This window comes from Capra hircus, chromosome 8, assembly GCF_001704415.2.
Source record: "Capra hircus breed San Clemente chromosome 8, ASM170441v1, whole genome shotgun sequence".
NCBI classification, from domain to species: Eukaryota; Metazoa; Chordata; class Mammalia; order Artiodactyla; family Bovidae; genus Capra; species Capra hircus.
The window spans coordinates 10,866,810-10,883,958 of record NC_030815.1 but is presented as its reverse complement, the minus strand read 5'-3'; the positions used below and the strand labels follow the sequence as shown (position 1 = coordinate 10,883,958).

At 40.2% G+C, this 17,149-nt stretch overlaps 2 protein-coding genes across 2 annotated transcripts in view; one reads left to right on the top strand and one right to left on the bottom strand.

Annotated features, from left to right (window-relative positions):
* Positions 1-9,192, bottom strand: part of CCDC25 (coiled-coil domain containing 25) — a 33,950-nt gene extending 24,758 nt beyond the window's left edge. Inside the window, exons 1-3 of the mRNA XM_013965862.2 lie at positions 9,061-9,192; positions 3,833-3,880; positions 607-646 (exon numbers count right to left, since the gene is read on the bottom strand). Coding sequence (XP_013821316.1) covers positions 607-646; positions 3,833-3,880; positions 9,061-9,088 — 116 coding nt within the window. The 5' untranslated portion in view covers positions 9,089-9,192. The remainder of the gene's footprint in view (positions 1-606; positions 647-3,832; positions 3,881-9,060) is intronic.
* Positions 10,736-17,149, top strand: part of ESCO2 (establishment of sister chromatid cohesion N-acetyltransferase 2) — a 28,229-nt gene continuing 21,815 nt past the window's right edge. Inside the window, exons 1-4 of the mRNA XM_005683558.3 lie at positions 10,736-11,220; positions 12,583-12,643; positions 13,383-14,208; positions 16,589-16,682. Coding sequence (XP_005683615.2) covers positions 10,827-11,220; positions 12,583-12,643; positions 13,383-14,208; positions 16,589-16,682 — 1,375 coding nt within the window. The 5' untranslated portion in view covers positions 10,736-10,826. The remainder of the gene's footprint in view (positions 11,221-12,582; positions 12,644-13,382; positions 14,209-16,588; positions 16,683-17,149) is intronic.

Below are 17,149 nucleotides of genomic sequence, written 5' to 3'. Positions count from 1 at the left end.
GGAAGTACTAGTCGATCACTTCCAACAAGACATTAAATCTCAAGAGTGTTGAAATGGGTATCAGGCAATCTGTAGACAGCAGTTCAGTAAGTGCACTCCAGGAGATGTAGGCTGAATGTTGGAAATTTCTCTTCCACTTACTTTTTTCTTTTAATGTCAGGTAAAAGGCTGTTGTGAATTGCCTTTCATAGTGCATCTGAATATGGAATCATTTCTCCGCAGGTATGTCTGCCCCAAACCTTACAGCAGGTAACTACATAACATATATAATCATTCTTATCTCTTGCATGACAGATCTGGAGATCTCTGGGGCTTCAGTGAGGTGGTCTCAGCCACCTACTCTGAGGAGACACACAGGCAGTAAAAGCAAGCCTATGTTCTGAAGACCTTTGCAGTCAGGCCTGAGGTCCATCTCTGAGACCTCCTCCCCAGTTAATGTGGTACTTATAAGTGAAGGGAGCTGGTGGTCAGCTTTTTACCACCAAACAGTCATAAACAAATGGCAAACCATGAGTTGTAGTTTTAATCACAGGAGCCAGGTGGTTGGCCAAGTCTCAGAAAGTAAATAACGATCTGTAAACAGCAGAACCAAAATTTTTTACCTACCAAATATCTTCAGGCCAGCCATACTTTATCAGATCTTCATCTGGAGAGACAGAAGAGAACAAAGAAAAGGAAACAAATAAGCAACAAGATATACTGTTCAGCACAGAGAAATACAGCTGTAATAACTTTAAATTTTATTACTTTGTAAGAACTTTAAATGGAGTACAATCTATAAAAATACCTAATCACTATGTTGTACATATGAAACTAATATTTATTTTTAAAATTTTAATTCAGTTTTAAAATTATTCTTTGGTTCTTTTTTTTTTGGCTATGCCATACAGCTCTCAGGATCTTAGTTCCCCAACCAGTGACTGAACCCAGGCTCTGGCAATGAAAGTGTTGAGTCCTAACCCTGGACTGCCAGGGAATTCCCTAAAGTAATATTTTAAATCAACTATACTTCAATAAAAAATAAATAATTTTTAAATAAAACAAAAACTGTTCAAAAAAACTTTTTCACATTTTCCATCGTCAAAGCCTTCTTGAATTACTCTTTTCTTCATTAAGAGAGAGAAAAAGTTTTGTGGAAAAGACTGGTATTTTTCCCCTTCCCAACTTACAGTAAACTTTAGCATATTTCACTTAAACTTCTTTTTTTAAAAAACACTTTTAACAGTTTTTACAATTGAACAATTATAATCATGACGTATTTGTTCAAAAGGTGAAGTGAACAAAGGTGAAGTATTTGTTTAAGTTGTATGCCTTTTTTTGTTTGTTTGTTTTTTTTTTTTAATTTTAGCCACACCACATGGCTTGTGGGATCTCAGTTCCCCTACCAGGGATTGAACCCTGGGCTATGGCAGTGTAAGTGCAGAGACCTAACCAATGGACTGTCAGGGAACTCCCATGTGTGTACCTTTTATTTTAATATATGCCGCCAATGAATCATGTCAATAATTAGCAACTGTGTTTAATACAGAAGCATTACTTGGTATTGATATTAGATAAAAAGATTTTTAAAAAGGGTAAACAAAGTGATTCACATATGAAGATTTAAAATGTACTCAAGTATAATCTATCTAACTTGAATGAGGTATTTATTGCCCAGAAAAGCAAAAAGATGATAGAATCCCCTCTCTGATGAGGGCACTTTAAGCAAATGCATACACCCTGAGTTTTCTGAAGAGTTTTCTATAAGTGCAAGTAAAAAGTGGAGCAAATCTCCAACAAGTAATCGGAAAGATGAGAAAAAGGAAATCATAAAAACTTCTTTTCATTTGGGCAATGTCTGGCTCCCTGGTGACACCTGCTGGCGTCACATCAGAAAGCTTTTTTAGTGAAAGTAAACTATCCAACTTAAAATTCCTTTTTGTTTCATCCAGTCCTTTGTCAGAAGTCATCAAGACTATTAGAAGTAAATGTGATGTGCTAGGCACAGTAGAGAACATAGCACCTGAAAAACGTAATACCATTTTAACAGCAGACTAGGAGAGTGGATGACTCTAAAAGTACCTGGGGAAAAAATGTTCTACACAACAGATATTTTTTCCTACATATACTTTAACAACAGTGAAACACCACTCCAGTGGGGTCTGGGTAGAATCTAAATTTATATCCGGAGGTGTAAACTCTGTATCTAGATTTATATCTATAGAAAGAAATTCCTACAACTGAGGTTTAAAGGATTCCACAATCTGGCCAGTCCACTTTAACCCACTCCTCCAAGAAGCCTTCTTGGCTCTCCCTAATCACATTCACTCTCTGTATGTCTGCTATTAATATTATCTCATTTTGCATTGCTTTTGTTTAACAGACTTTATTTTTCAGAGCAGTTTTAGGTTCGGAGAAAAACTGACCCCTACTCTGGTCCCAAAAAACAGATGGGAAAAAGGTGGAAACAGTAACAGATGTTATTTTCTTGGGCTCCAAAATCACTGTGGACAGTGACTGCCATCATGAAATTAAAAGATGCTTGCTCCTTGGAAGAAAAGGTATTGCAAACTTAGCATATTAAAAAGCAGACACATCGCTTTGCCAACAAGGTCTGTATAATCAAAGCTAGGGTTTTTCCAGTAGTCACATACGGATGTGAGAGTTGGACCATAAATGCTGAGTGCCGAAGAATCAATGCTTTCCAACTGTGGTGCTGGAGAAGACTCTTGTAGAGTCCCTTGGACTGCAAGGAGATCAAACCAGTCAATTTTAAAGGAAATCAACCCTGAATAATCACTGGAAGGACAGATGCTGAAGCTGAAGCTCCAATACTGTGGCCACCTGATGTGAAGAGTCAATTTATTAGAAAAGACCCTGATGCTGGGAAAGCTTGAGGGCAGGAGGAGAAGAGGGCAACAGAGGATGAGATGGTTGGATGGCATCACCGACCCAAGGAATATGAGTTTCAGCAAACTCCAGGAGATATAACTGTACATTATTGCTCAGTGTAATACAGGGAGGTATCAGTACATCCTCAGTTACGTTCATCAGGAGGATGCTATGAGAAAATTTACCCAGGACATTCATGGATTACAAGGAGAAATATAAAACTCAAGTTTTAATACACTGCACACTGCTTCTGCATTAAGTCACACCCAGAGTCAATGGCATAAATTCATTATAAGGAAAAAACTGTTTAAAAATGAGTTATGCTATATGGTTTTTTTCTCTTGGCTAGGACGTGAGAGTCTTGCTTATACTGAGTCTGCTTATAATTATAGCAGGGTTCAAAACTGTTGTACAGATCTGATTTATAATTATATTGTTATATAACTATCATATCATATTTATAATGTTATATACATTTTATGTGATAGATGTGTCTGTGTGTGTATGTATATATAAAAAGATATAGATATATGTGTGACAGTGGTCAAGAAAGCTTCAAAACACTGTTCACATTTCAACTCAAAAAGAACCATCTTCTGCCTCAAAAAAACCAAGATATGTTTCTCAAATGAGGTAAAAATGTACAGAAAAGGATCTTTGCAAAAGTCTAAGCCACAGATTATTTTTATTTGATGAAAACCAGCAAAGGTTAACTTCTGATTCCCATCACCCCTAAATCAAATGGTACCACAAAACTATGTAAGTTCCTAATTAGCAACAAATGGTCTAATTCTCTCAATTATCACTGGATACAATACATTATAAGAAAATTAATCATTTGGAATTCCTTCTAATGGGTTATAGTCATTAACTGAAAACTCATCCAACAAACCATGGACAGAAAAGGCAATTGACACTTACCTGCTGAAAATTTCAAAATCAAATGCTTTTGAAAACTTACTTTCATATTTATCCTTTCCCATGTAAATAGTGTAAGCAGATGAGTTAACTAAGACAAAACAAAAATAAGACATAGTTAGATAACATCATTATAGACACACCTATTTGGTGGGAAAAACAAGGGAGAAATGCTTATGACGGGTTGGCAAAACATGGCTGATAGGCCAAATCCAGCCTTGTTTTTGGACAGCCCTTCAGCTTAGAATGATTCTTACATTTTTAAAGGGTTGAAAGCAGCAAAATGAAGAAGAATAAGCTAGAGAGACCTTATGTGGCTTACAAAGTCTAAAATACTGACCATTTGTAAAACGTTGACCAACCCTCTTAAAAACGGCTACTTTCCTACTTTCTCAGGGAGATAGCACAACACAATTCCAGTTCCATCATCTACTTTTGCCTTCTTCTATATCTATATATATATTTTTCCCCCCAAAAAAACCACCCAAACTCATCACCTCAACCATTTAAAAATAGGTTTCTATACCTAGGTAAGGTTTATCTTCTATGATTTGATTTAGTTGCATTCCAGGGGTGCTGCAAATCATACCTGGCTCCCTACCACATTCAGGGGAAACATGGTTCTCAAGCTTCTTCTCATCAGTGACACTGAACCCTGTTTATAGAATCACCTAATTTTGCCCTAGCTCCACTTAAGACCAACCAAATTCAAATCTCTGGGGATTGGGTTTTTTTTTTTTAAACATCTCTTTTAATAGCGATTTCTAATGTGAAGTTGGCGTTAGGAGCTCCTACCCTAAATCAAACTGAATATTCCGGGTATGGCTCACCTTAGAAATGATATTGGCTTTCCTGAGCTAGCGTGTTTTGCTGTGTGAATCCTCCATCTGCAATCAGTTAGGTTTTGTAATTGAAATCGTAACTGGGTCCTGAGTTTTTGAGCTAGTCTACCAAAATCTGTTAGACCCCATTTGGATCTAGACTTCTGAATTAACAGCCACTGGGTCTCTGTCTACAAAGCCTGGCTGACAGGTGTTAAGGTTGGGCTAGGCAGTCTGCTGGCTGTCGCTCCAGAGCTGGAACTACTTTATTAAGTGGATCTCTGAACTCCTTCATTTGTAGATTGGTAAACTTAGGGTTCCCTGTAATTTCCAAATGACAAGCTCCTTAAATGATCAAGCACAGCTGCCCTTCTTGGGAACAGAAGACTCCCAATTCCTTCAGTGAGTAGTTATGATGACCATCCATAATTACTTGGAAGTAGTTGAGAGGAGTTTGACAGGAGAGAATGTTCGTATTGCCTAACTGACAGAGAGATCTGTCTATAGTTAAGTATTGTATTATCCTGATAAGCCCTTTGCACAGCATTGGACAAATACCAACTGTAGGAATACAACTACAAAGTGTTTCAGATGTTCACTTGGGGCGCTACTGTATTTGTACACCCTTTTGATCCTATAATGTCACCACTAGGAGTACATACCCTACTAACTAACATTTCACCAAGCAATGAAGCTCTTCATACAAACTGAACAGGCGTTAATTAAGACCAGAGAACACATAGACAAAAGGCCATGGATCCATTAAAAAGAAAGAGTAGGTGAATAACTAGCAGCACAGTATTTCTGTTATCTACAAACAGTAAGATTCAATATGTAAAAAGAAATAATAATTGTACATATAAACATGCTTACATAGGTTTCTAACACACACACCCATTTTCTTTATACTATGGAAGGATATATATATATATTTAACTGTTAACAGTGACCTTACCTACTTGCTTACAAAATATATAGATGGTTTTTGTAATCAGAAAAAATGTTTTTTTTTTTTTTTTAAATTATTGAAGTACACAAAGCTGTCTCTGCAGGGCAAGCTAGCTAAGCTCCTGCCAAGAGAATGACAGATGATGGATGGCGGACCTATAAAATGAGGTGGTTAATAACATAACTGCTACAACCCCAAACTGAGGGGCATTCTACAGAATAATTTTTCAACAGACAGTGTCATGAGAGAAAAAGACTGAGCAATTGCTCTGACCAGAAGACTCCAGAGAGCAATGAATGACAACAGAATGCAACAATTGATTTGCAGGTTTCTTTTGTGATAAATTCAGAGGACTCTGATGAAAACTGGATAAAAGTTGCTGACTAGGTAATAGTAGCACTGCAATGTTAATTTCCTAATTTGGATAGTGAACAATGCCTTCTGATAACAGAATATCCTTGATTTTAAGAAAAATACCCTGAGGTATTTAAGGGTAAGACACAACTTCCAGATGGTTCGGGGAAAAAAAAAACAAAACCTGTGAGTGTGTTTGTGTGTGTGCAGAGAGAGAGTGGGGCAAGGGGAGATGGAAAACGTGGAAAAAGCAGAACGGGGAAAAGGAGGTAAGGCATGTGTGGTAAAATGTTAGGATTTGGGGAATCTGAGAGAAGGCTTTAAAGGAAATCTTTTAATAGTCCTGTAACTTTTCCAAAAGACTGAAATGTCAAAATAGAAAATAAAATTTTAAAAAAAAGGAGCATGACTTCTGAGTAAGAAGTCTCAATTAAGCTCTCCTCCGTGGCTTCCCTGATAGCTCAGTTGGTAAAGAATCCACCTGTAATGCAGGAGACCCCGGTTCAATTCCTGGGTTGGGAAGACCCATTGGAGAAGGGATAGGCTACCAGTATTCTTGCGTTTCCCTTGTGGCTCAGCTGGTAAAGAATCCACTTGCAATGTAGGAAACCTGGGTTCAATCCCTGGGTTGGGAAGATCCCCCTGAAGAAGGGAAAGGCTACCCATGCCAGTATTCTGGCCTGGAGAATTTCATGGGCTGTATAGTCCATGGGGTCACAAAGAGCAGACACGACTGAGCGACTTTCCCTTTCCATGTTAGAGGGATAAAGGAAGAGTAAACTGAATTATTCTAGTACTCTTGCAACTCTCATCCAAATAATGTGATGAGTATGAGAACTAGTTGTCTTGAAGACTCCTGACTCAGGTATAGCAATCAACCCAACTTTTGAGGCGTTGTGATAATTTCATAATTACAGAACCATCTATATTGAGATGGACACTGGTAAAAGATACTAAAAACATAAGTGAACTTAACGTGCTTAATGCACTAATGTGCAGGAACCCATAAATCAGAGCATCTTGAATTTGACACTGAAAATACAGCAAGGTTAATGTTTCCTTAATCTATTATGGGAGCATGAAAGAATAAGAGAAGGCAAAAATTTTCTATTGTGATTTCCAGCCCATTTTTTTAAAGGGTTTTTTGGTTTTTTTTTTTTGCAGTAAACCATCAGTTGGTTGAAAAGCTTGGCTATCTATCTATATGAAGTCATTTCCTGAAGATTCTGTATGTTCAAATTGTTTTCCATACTGGAATATGTAAAATTTACTACTATTTTACTCTGCAATTTTAAAAGCTGCACAATTGTAGATTTATTAGAATTAAGAGGCCAAATATTTTTCCGACAGGAAGCAGTTCTGATGCCACAATGTAAGCCAGTGAGGAAAAAATGACCCACAAATCAACTGAATCCCTCTGCTCTCTTAGGGGCATCTCCGTGTATATGACTGGCACTTAAAGAATTTAGAATCGCTTTAAGGAGAATAACGTAGCCTGTATAAAATACATTTAGTACCTATATGCCCTGCCTCGGGCTTCCCACGTGGCTCAGTAAAGAACCTGCCTGCCAATGCAGGAGACATTGACTCCTGGGTCAGTGAAGATCCCCTGGAGAAGGAAATGGCAACTGACCCCAGTATTCTTGCCTGGGAAGAAGAGCCTGGTGGGCTACAGTCCACAGAGTCTCAAAGAGTCTGACATGAGTTAGCAACTAAGGCAGGACAACAACATGCCCTACCTATATTTGTCATTCCATTGTTGGACTTGTATGGATAACTATGTTGTCAAGGACTCTCCTGAGTGGAGAAGCTACAAAAAGATGCTTCTGTTATATTATGACAGAGGGGCAGAACAGGACAGACAGCAAATAAAAATGCAATTAGGAGCTTAGAATGATTTTTCAGGCTAGTTTGAATTTTGTTTCTAGTAATTTTAATAATATGGATAAGAAAAAACTAAGCCCACAGAAACAGAGAAATGGCTTACAGCACACTGTGGAAGCCTAAACCATTGAGAAAAATGAGATGTGACAGTGTGATGGAGTAGCAGAGGAGGGCTCTGAGCTACAACTTTCCTGGGCTTCAACTTTCTCATCTCTAAAGAGCAAGTGCCACCCTGTTCAAACCCACATAACCACTATTATTGGTTTCACTTAAATCTCACCTTTAACAAGTAGGCAGAGAGTAGCAATAGAATAGAGTGTGCTAGAAGTCAAAAAATAGCATTCGTTTATTCAGTAAGTATTTACTGAGTTCCTATTAAGAGTCAGGCACTATGCTAGCGGATCAAGGAGAGCCTGTACCTGCCCTCAACGGGCTTACACTCTATCTCAAGCAGACAAAAGTTTAACATCAAATGACACGTGCAATGCTGAACATATACATTGTGTTAAGGGGATTCCCCCAAGAGATAAGCAATCCTGGGGTGGGAACAAGGAAAGAAAAAAGGCATTTGTAAAAGATAGGCGAGGGCTGTCTCTGGGGAGGAGCAGCTAACTGGGGGGTTGATTCAAGGCAAAGAGAAAAATATAAGTAGAGAAACGAAGACACTGCAGTTCCTGGGGACTAAACACACCCTTTTCTTGCCTGCCAAAGACAAATGAGAAACTATCATGTCACTTTTCAAAATCTGGGACATTAACTCTGCCCAGTGAGTGTATGTCTCGCCACTCCAGAGTCTTTCGGTAGCATCCAAACCCAATAACCCTTTCCTGGAAGGGTAAGGCGCACTTTCTGTACGGCAGAGTTGTTGGCAGCTGTCTCCTTTCTTACCAGAGAGCAGCAAGATTAAATGTTACGGGGGTGGGTGGGGAAGAGAAGACTTCACGATGTAGTGTGAATAAGTCCACAAACTGCCTGATTCCAGGTAGCGACAGGTCTTTCTAATTGAGGGAAAAGAAGACCGACCGGAGGCAAAGAGAGCACTGGGGATGGTCCCTCTACGCTCCCCTCTCCCCAAACCAGGCACTGACGAGCAGGCACACTGGGAGGACTGGGACGGACACGGTGGAGAGACGATCAAGACGAGGGAAGAGGCACCCACTGCCGAGAAGGCACTTAACGACCAGGCTAGCGGTGGCCTCGAGGTCTCGGCTTCGGAGCCCCACAGTCAAGATAGGGACCCGGAAGGTCTCGGCGACCACTCACCGCTACTACTGGTGAAGTAGAACACCATGATCCCAGCGGCGGTGGGACAACTACAGCGCCCAGCAGCAGTACTCAAACCTGGAAGCTCAGGATACCGGAAGCGCGGAGGCCGCGTTCCCCGGAACTGCTCACGCACTTCCGGCTGACGTCGGGTCGCATCATAACGCCTGTCGCCAGCGCCATCTTCAATTCTGCTGAGGAGGCGGTGTCGGCGCGCTCGGAACTCATTTGGGGGTCAAAGGAGAGAGGATGGAGGCAGGAGGATTAGTGGGTGGAAAACGATGCGGGGAACTATCTTAAGAGAAAAATGCCACAGCCTGGCTTTATTTTTAGAACCTCCACCCTGTGGGCTATCAAGTTGGTTTCACTTGCCGCTTTTCACTCGCATCTGGGCTCGCCGAAAGTAGAAACCTTGTGCCTTCTTCACGGCTACGCTTTCACTGAACTAATCACGGTACTTGGAACTTAGTATGCCGCTGCTGCTGCTAAGTCGCTTCAGTCGTGTCCGACTGTGTGCGACCCCACAGACAGCAGCCCACCAGGCTCCGCCGTCCCTGGGATTCTCCAGGCAAGAACACTGGAGTGGGTTGCCATTTCCTTCTCCAGTGCTTGAAAGTGAAAAGTGAAAGTGAAGTCACTCAGTGGTGTCCGACTCTTTGTGACCCCATGGACTGCAGCCTACCAGGCTCCTCTGTCCATGGGATTTTCCAAGCAAGAGTACTGCAGTGGGGTGCCATCGCCTTCTCCGGAACTTAGTATAGAAGCTCATTAAAATTTGAATGAACCTAAATTCCTCCACTATTCTCTTTCTAGCTCCATCACTTGTTGGGCGCTTTCGGTTGCTGCACTTAGCAGCAAAATGAGGATGAATGGAGCGGTTAATTCACAGGTTATTTTGCCAAGGTTAAGTAAATTAATAGGTGTAAAAGGTTTAGGACGTGGTGAACAATCTAGAATTAAAGTTAGTTTCACCGGAGGCAGTATGCCTCTCTGCGTTTGGGCTCGTACTGTTCTACCTTTAAATCCAAGATCTGCCATCTGTTACCTACGAGGCTGAGGGAACCTCAAATCTTCCGGCTGTAAAGTGGGAATGATCTGACTCAGTTCCCAACAGCACTTCGCTTTAACCTGATTATTTATATTATCTTATTACGTGAAGTTAAGCACATCACTGAACTAAATTTTTTTAGAACTAAGAAATGTGCCCAGAGAGTGTACTAGGAGCTGGTACACAAACATAACAGTAGCTAATAACAAACGAGTGCTTTAGGAACTTTTGGGCTTTCCAAAGGAAGAATATACATTGTCCTATGAATAGTAATTGTTTTCAGGCCCTCAGTTTTATTCTCTATACAATGGGAACGATGGTACATATCCCATAGACTGTGGTGAATGAAATAAAACACTAAAACGTGCATGAATACCTGGCACGTAGATGTTACTGGCGTGATTTAATTTAACTTGAAAAAAAATTTTTTTAATTGCTTCCCCTAACATCACTAGGAAAAAAAAAAAAGTAACCGTAGCTCAGTCGGTAAAGAATCTGCCTGCAATGAAGGAGACCTGGGTTGGATTCCTGGGTCGGGAAGATCCCCTGGAGAAGGAAATGACAAGCTACTCCAGTATTCTTGCCTGGAGAATCCCAGGGACAGAGGAGCCTGGCAGGCTACAGTCCATCCGGTCGCAAGAGTCGGATACGACTTAGCGACTGATCACCAACATTATAGCTCCAAATGGGAAAAGTAACTTGAGAATCTTAGGCTGCTATGAAAAAAAAAAAAATCTTAACAGCAAATGACTTCAGAGTATATCGAGTACCAGAGAACGCCTTCATTCTGCGGAAAACTACAACTCCCAGAATGCACCTAGGTAAGGCCTCCAGAAAGGAGCCCGGCGCTGCCGCAAGGGGTTCTGGAAGACGTGGTTGCCACCAGGGGAGAAGTTTCAGCCTTGCAAGGGCGGGAGACTCTTGGAGACCACCTCCTCCGAGGCGGGGCAAGCGCTGGTGCACAACCAATCGTCGACCCTGCCCTTGGATACGCTGGGAAGCGGCGAATCGGAACGCAGCGGTTTTCGCCTGGACTGGCGCGCGAGAATTTGAACACAGTGGGGGACCACGGGCTCGGCTGAGGAGAGGTCGCCTGTCTGAGGTGCTACCAGGTAAGTGCTGCGTGGGGCCGAGGCGTGATGTGGAAGAACCAGGGGACCAGGAGGTTCTGTGGGAGTGGGAGTAAATGTCAAAGAAAGAGAGCTTTTGCTCTGTGCTTGGCGCATTCTAGGCTGGAGACCAGAGCTAGCGAGCTGGTATCCGCGCTTCCAGGTCTCCGGGTTTCCATCTTTCTGACGCTGAGTTTTCTCGCCCTTTGGCCCTGACAGTGTGTGGGGACAGGGTCGCTTTTCTCCCCTGTCTTTCCTCATTCAGCCTCAGAAGGATCTTTACAGCTGCAGCTCTACACGAATTTCCAGAGACTCAGGTCTTTCTGTTTAACTTGAAAGTTATGCTTGTGTATTAAAAATACACTTGATCCGAAAGGAAGGGGAAGGGAAATTTTATTGATCAACATACCATCTGCTTGAGAGTTAACATGCATGATTGTGTTTATTACTCGCAGCCTTAGAAAGTCAGAGTATTTTGTCAATAAGAAAACAAGCGACTCCTCAGCTAATAAAATGGGAGAGAATTATGCTTCCCTGTTTTATTGCTGGCTTCTGATGAAAAAGTTAGAGATGGTCTGTGCCTTCATTGTACCTGCAGGCTGTAGGGAAAGACTGTCAAGCCAAAGGCGAGAAAATACGCAAAATGTAATACCAAGAAAGTGCAGGGTGGATTGGAAGCCTAGGGCAAGAGCATCTAACAGCAGGAGGGCTGTTGGGATTTGGGGGGAGGCAGGTGGTGAGGGTTATGGGAAGGACAGCTGCCCAGGATATAGAGTGATTAAACTTGAGATGAATTCATCAGACTATTGAAGTTGGGAAAGTGTGTCCTGAAATGGGGTAAAATCCTTCCTCTTTGGTAGGACCATTTTCCAGCTTGAAATTTGTACTGTTCCTGCTTAATTTAAATTGTACTGTCTCTGCTTAATTAGTGGAGGGGGTGGAGCGGAGGTGGGGGTGGGGGGCTTCCCTGCTGGCTCAGACGGTAAAGCGTTTGCCTACAATGCTGGAGACCCGGGTTCAATCCCTGGGTAGGGAAGATCTCTTGGAGAAGGAAAATGGCAACCCACTCCAATATTCTTGCCTGGAAAATCCCATGGATGGAGGAACCTGGTAGGCCCCAGTCCATGGGGTCGCAAAGAGTTGGACACGACTAAGTGACTTCACTTTCTTTGTGAGGTAGTGATTTTAATTTTTTTTTTTTTACCTTCATGCTTTAAACCTTTATCAAAGTAATTTGCTTTAAAAAAAAAAACAAAACCTTTTTTTTTTAAATCTTAATGGACCATCACCCATCTGAATTGTAGTTTTGATATAGCGATTTTTATACACATTGGATTTATTTGGTTATTGTTCTGTTGCTTTTAGGAGTTAGGATGTCAACTTTAACGCCAACAAAAAGGAAGCAGTGCTCTTTGAACCGGGACATGTAAGTCTCATCCTGAGTGGAAATTCTTTAAAAAATCTACCGTCTTAAATTTTTTTTATCTTCTCTCTTCTATGTCTAAATATTTCCATTCATTCATTTCCTACTCCTTATAGTTATAGTAATACTTTATATTCTAATTCTAGTCTGGAAATAATATAAGCTTTTATAATTAATTCTTTAGTGCCTTTGGAGGGAATCAGAAAAAGGGCTGTTATCTATGGCTTGGAAATGTGTGTCAGATCTTTTGTTGCCTTGCTTCTTTCTGCTCTCTTATATAATATTTAACATGCTGTTTTGCATAAAATAGGTGCTCATCCTATTATATACACAGCAATCCTAGAAAGTTGTGTACTCTGTGTATGTTGTACCAGAGATAAATTACAGGCCCTAAGTGGTCAGTTTATTGTGTATAGTTAATCATTTTAGGGACTTGTTTCAGAGTATATGGCCAAAACTTAGAAATAGGTTTTAAAACACACATACACACACACATTTCTCAAAGCTTCTTTGTAAAGTGTTTTCACAGACATTATTGGGGTCTTAGTTTTGAAAAATACTCAAATACTTTGTAAAGACAGAAATTGAGAATTTCTACTGCTAATCTAATAGTGTATATAGATAGATGCTTTTGGAGATATATTTTTAATATGTCTTCCAGGTGAAGTTGTTTATTGCTTAGTAGTAAATTGACATAAAAACCGAAGCAAAATAACTATCGATGGACTGTTTCTTTTCATAGCCCATTATCAGATATTCCATCAAAGAAATTAATTTTGGACTTCACTGAAAATGTATTTCCATTACCTAATAAAAAGCACATTTGCCAAACCAGTGATAAAAATGAAGGAAAGATTCATTGCTCTCAACAAGGCCATTTGATTTCAAGTCCACTCAAAACGACTGAAAATAGATTGCCATCTGCAAATCAGGGTTCACCATTTAAATCTGCTGTGTCTGCTGTATCCTTTTACAACAAAGATAAGTGGTACCTCAATCCATTGGAGAGAAAGCTGATAAAAGAGAGTAGATCCATTGGTCTAAAAACTAATAATGAAGATAAAACATATTCCTATATGACAGAAAAAATGCAAGGAAAACCAGTCTGCTCCAAGAAGATGAACAAAAAACCACAGAAGAGTTTAACTGCTAAGTGTCAAGTGGGATATAAATGCATCAAGCCTGTATCAAAGAATTCTAAAAATTCCAAGCAGTACCGAGTGACCTATAAGCCAACTGTGGAGAATAATTGTTACTCAGCTGAAAATAATCTGAATGCTCCTCGAGTTCTAAGCCAGAAGGTCAAACCACAAGTTACCCTCCAGGGTGGAGCAGCTTTTTTTGTTAGTAGGAAAAAGCCCTCATTGAGAAAATCATCCCTGAAAGATAAGCCATTACTGGGACTCACCCAGAAAAATAAATCAGAAGTTACTGAAGAATCTGATGGAGAGACTGTCACTGAAAGAAGTTTTGAGACAAGGCAAGCGCCAAAGTGTGTGTTAGTAGAAAAAGAACTGAACGTTGAGCTGTTGAGTGAAAGAAGTAAAAGTGAAGATAAATTAATAAAGGTAAATGGAAATACATAGCTTCTAAAACTAAGTTGGCTCTCTCTGTATATGGTGGTGGTGGGTTAGTTGCTAAGTCGTGTCTGACTCTTGTGACCCCATGGATTGTAGCCTGCCAGGCTCTTCTATCAATTGTGTTTCCCAGGCAAGAATACTAGAGTGGGTTGCCATTTCCTTCTCCAAGGAATCTCCCCAACCCAGGGATCAAACCCCTGTCTCCTACATTGCAGGCAGATTCTTTATTGACTGAGCTACCAGGGAAAACTGTATCTGTGTGTATGTAGGTGGGTAAGTATGTATGTGTTTAGGTAGCTAGTCTCTTAAAGCTAAGAAAAGAAAGAAATCTTGCAGAGAAATCATGTCATTTTAACAAGACTGTCTTTTCATTATCAAATAGACATGGAGAAGGCTAATAAGAATAGGTAGAAATGCAGAAGACCCCCCCCTCGCAATATATACACACTTATTTTGATGGATTGAGAATTAATTTTAGCTTGAGCAGTGCCCCACATTTTTTTTAATTGACATGTATCTATATACAGTGAATTGTGCAGATATATTGTCTGAATTTTGATAAACTCACATACCATGTAACCAAAACCCCTTTCAAGAAATAGTTGTGGTTTTTTTGTCAGAAACAATATAAAGAATTAGTAGAATTGCTCTTATGGCTTAGGCAAGCAAGAACATGTTCCATTTAGCAATATACTTGGCAATACTTGATAGACAGGAAAAAACATTGACAGTGGGAACTGCAAACTTAAATATTTACAAGGTAAGTAAAATTAGCAGCAAAACTGGTCTGATCTAGATATGTTTCCATACATTGATTTAGTGGAAGGAAATGAAGACCTGTCAGGTGGTAGCCTGATACTTTATTCCCTGAGATTACTGCCATACAGGAACAAAATTTTGTTTACAGCCTGGAGGACTGGTTTTATGAAGCCAGATGCTATCATAATTATAAAGAATTTTAAGGCAGAGTAGAAAATAGGATTTTCCTCCCTTTTTTGGCTTAATGAAACCTACCATCATTTTTTGGTAATATGGTTTTATGGTATTATGGTTTTGGTATTATGGAGGTAACTCTTTAAGTTCCTTTGTGACTGTGGTCCAGAGAAACTTAACTTTTATTTGATAGTTAGTGTTTTTAGGGGCTTCCCATGTGGCACTAGCAGTAAAGAACCTGACTGCTAGTGCAGGAGACATAAGAGACATGGATTTGATCCCTGGGTTGAGAAGATCCCCTGGAGGATGGCATGGCAACCCACTCCAGTATTCCTGCCTGGAGAATCCCAAGAACAGAGGAGCCTGGCAGCCTACAGTCCATGGGGTTGCAAAGAGTCCAAAAGGACTGAGTAACCAAGCACAGCACAGCTAAGGGTAAATCCTGTTTTCATTAGAGAGTGCATAACCTTTTCCCAACTCTGTGGAGCCTTGAGAAACGGCAAACTGATGCCTTGTCCCCCATTCTTCTGAGATAGTTATGATTTTGAATAGGAGTTCTTTAATCAAAAGTTTTTTCCTTTTCCCCCAAGCTATATGTTCTCTTAAGTCTCATCAAATAAGTAGTGTTTACTGAAATTTGTAATAAGTTTTTCTACTTTGTTTTTCCCACCTCTCTGCTGCTATCCAAAAAGTGGGAGTTAGAAGCCTCTCCAACTACTCCAGGATGTTTTCCTCTCCTTTGCTCCCTGTTTTTAAAGCTTGTGACAAAGGGTTGGTTCTTTTCAGTTTGGCGACTCCTTGGGAAATTTCTCGGAGAAGGCAACGGCACCCCACTCCAGTACTCTTGCCTGGAAAATCCCATGGACAGAGGAGCCTGGTAGGCCGCAGTCCATGGGGTCGCTGAGGGTCAGACACGACTGAGCGACTTCACTTTCACCTTTCACTTTTCATGCATTGGAGAAGGCAATGGCAACCCACTCGAGTGTTCTTGCCTAGAGAATCCCAGGGACGGGGGAGCCTAGTGGGCTGCCATCTATGGGGTCGCACAGAGTCAGACACGACTGAAGCAACTTAGCAGCAGTAGGGAAATTTCTGCCATTTTTACTGATTTTTCTCTTGTTCAATTTATTTTTGTAGACGGGATGTTCTACAGTTTTCATTCTGTCATCTTTATCAGGAAAAATACATTTTTGACAGGATGACAAATTATAAACTTAAATATGTACACTCTATCTTTTAAAAATATAACATTTAGTAAATATAGAGGAAATTTTCCTTAAAACAGACTGAAAATTGAGGATTTAAAGTCATTATGAAATGTAATTCATGATGAAAACACATATTTTGTTTTAGAAACGGATCTCTTGGGATTCATTGGCTAAATGTGCAATGATTAAGAATTATAGGTTTCTTTAATTTTACTCAATATTTTCAGGATGCATCAGATGGAGTCATTTCTTCAAGGGAATGTAAAACTGATGAAAATAAGAGTTGTCCTTCAGAGGAGTCTTTCAGTAAGAACAAGACAGGTAAGTAAGAGAACTTTTCTTCTCAAAATGAGTGTTTTTCATGTAATAATGCTTCATTACATGTGTCAGTATGAAATTACATACAATACTGTTTTGGCTTTTTAAAATAATTCAGTATCCGTGACTTGGTATGTTTGTGTTGCTCTTGGTAACTCTGTTTTCTATGATAAGCAGTGCAGTGCAGTTTGAAGAAGAGAAAAGGAGAACTTATGTGAGAACTTAAGACAAAATACTCTGATTACTTGGTCTGTGAGATATGGCCCAGTTACTTAAGCTGTCTAGAGCCAGGTGTTCTCATCATACCTATGCGTTTAGCCAAAATGATAGGAGGGAGTGAAAAAAATATGTATCTGTGATCAAAGCCCAATTGTAAGCAGAATTCACTAAGCCGTAAGAGGGCACTGGATTTGGCATCAGGAGTCTTGGGGTTTGTCTGGGTCTGCCAGTGATTAACTGTGATCTAGGGA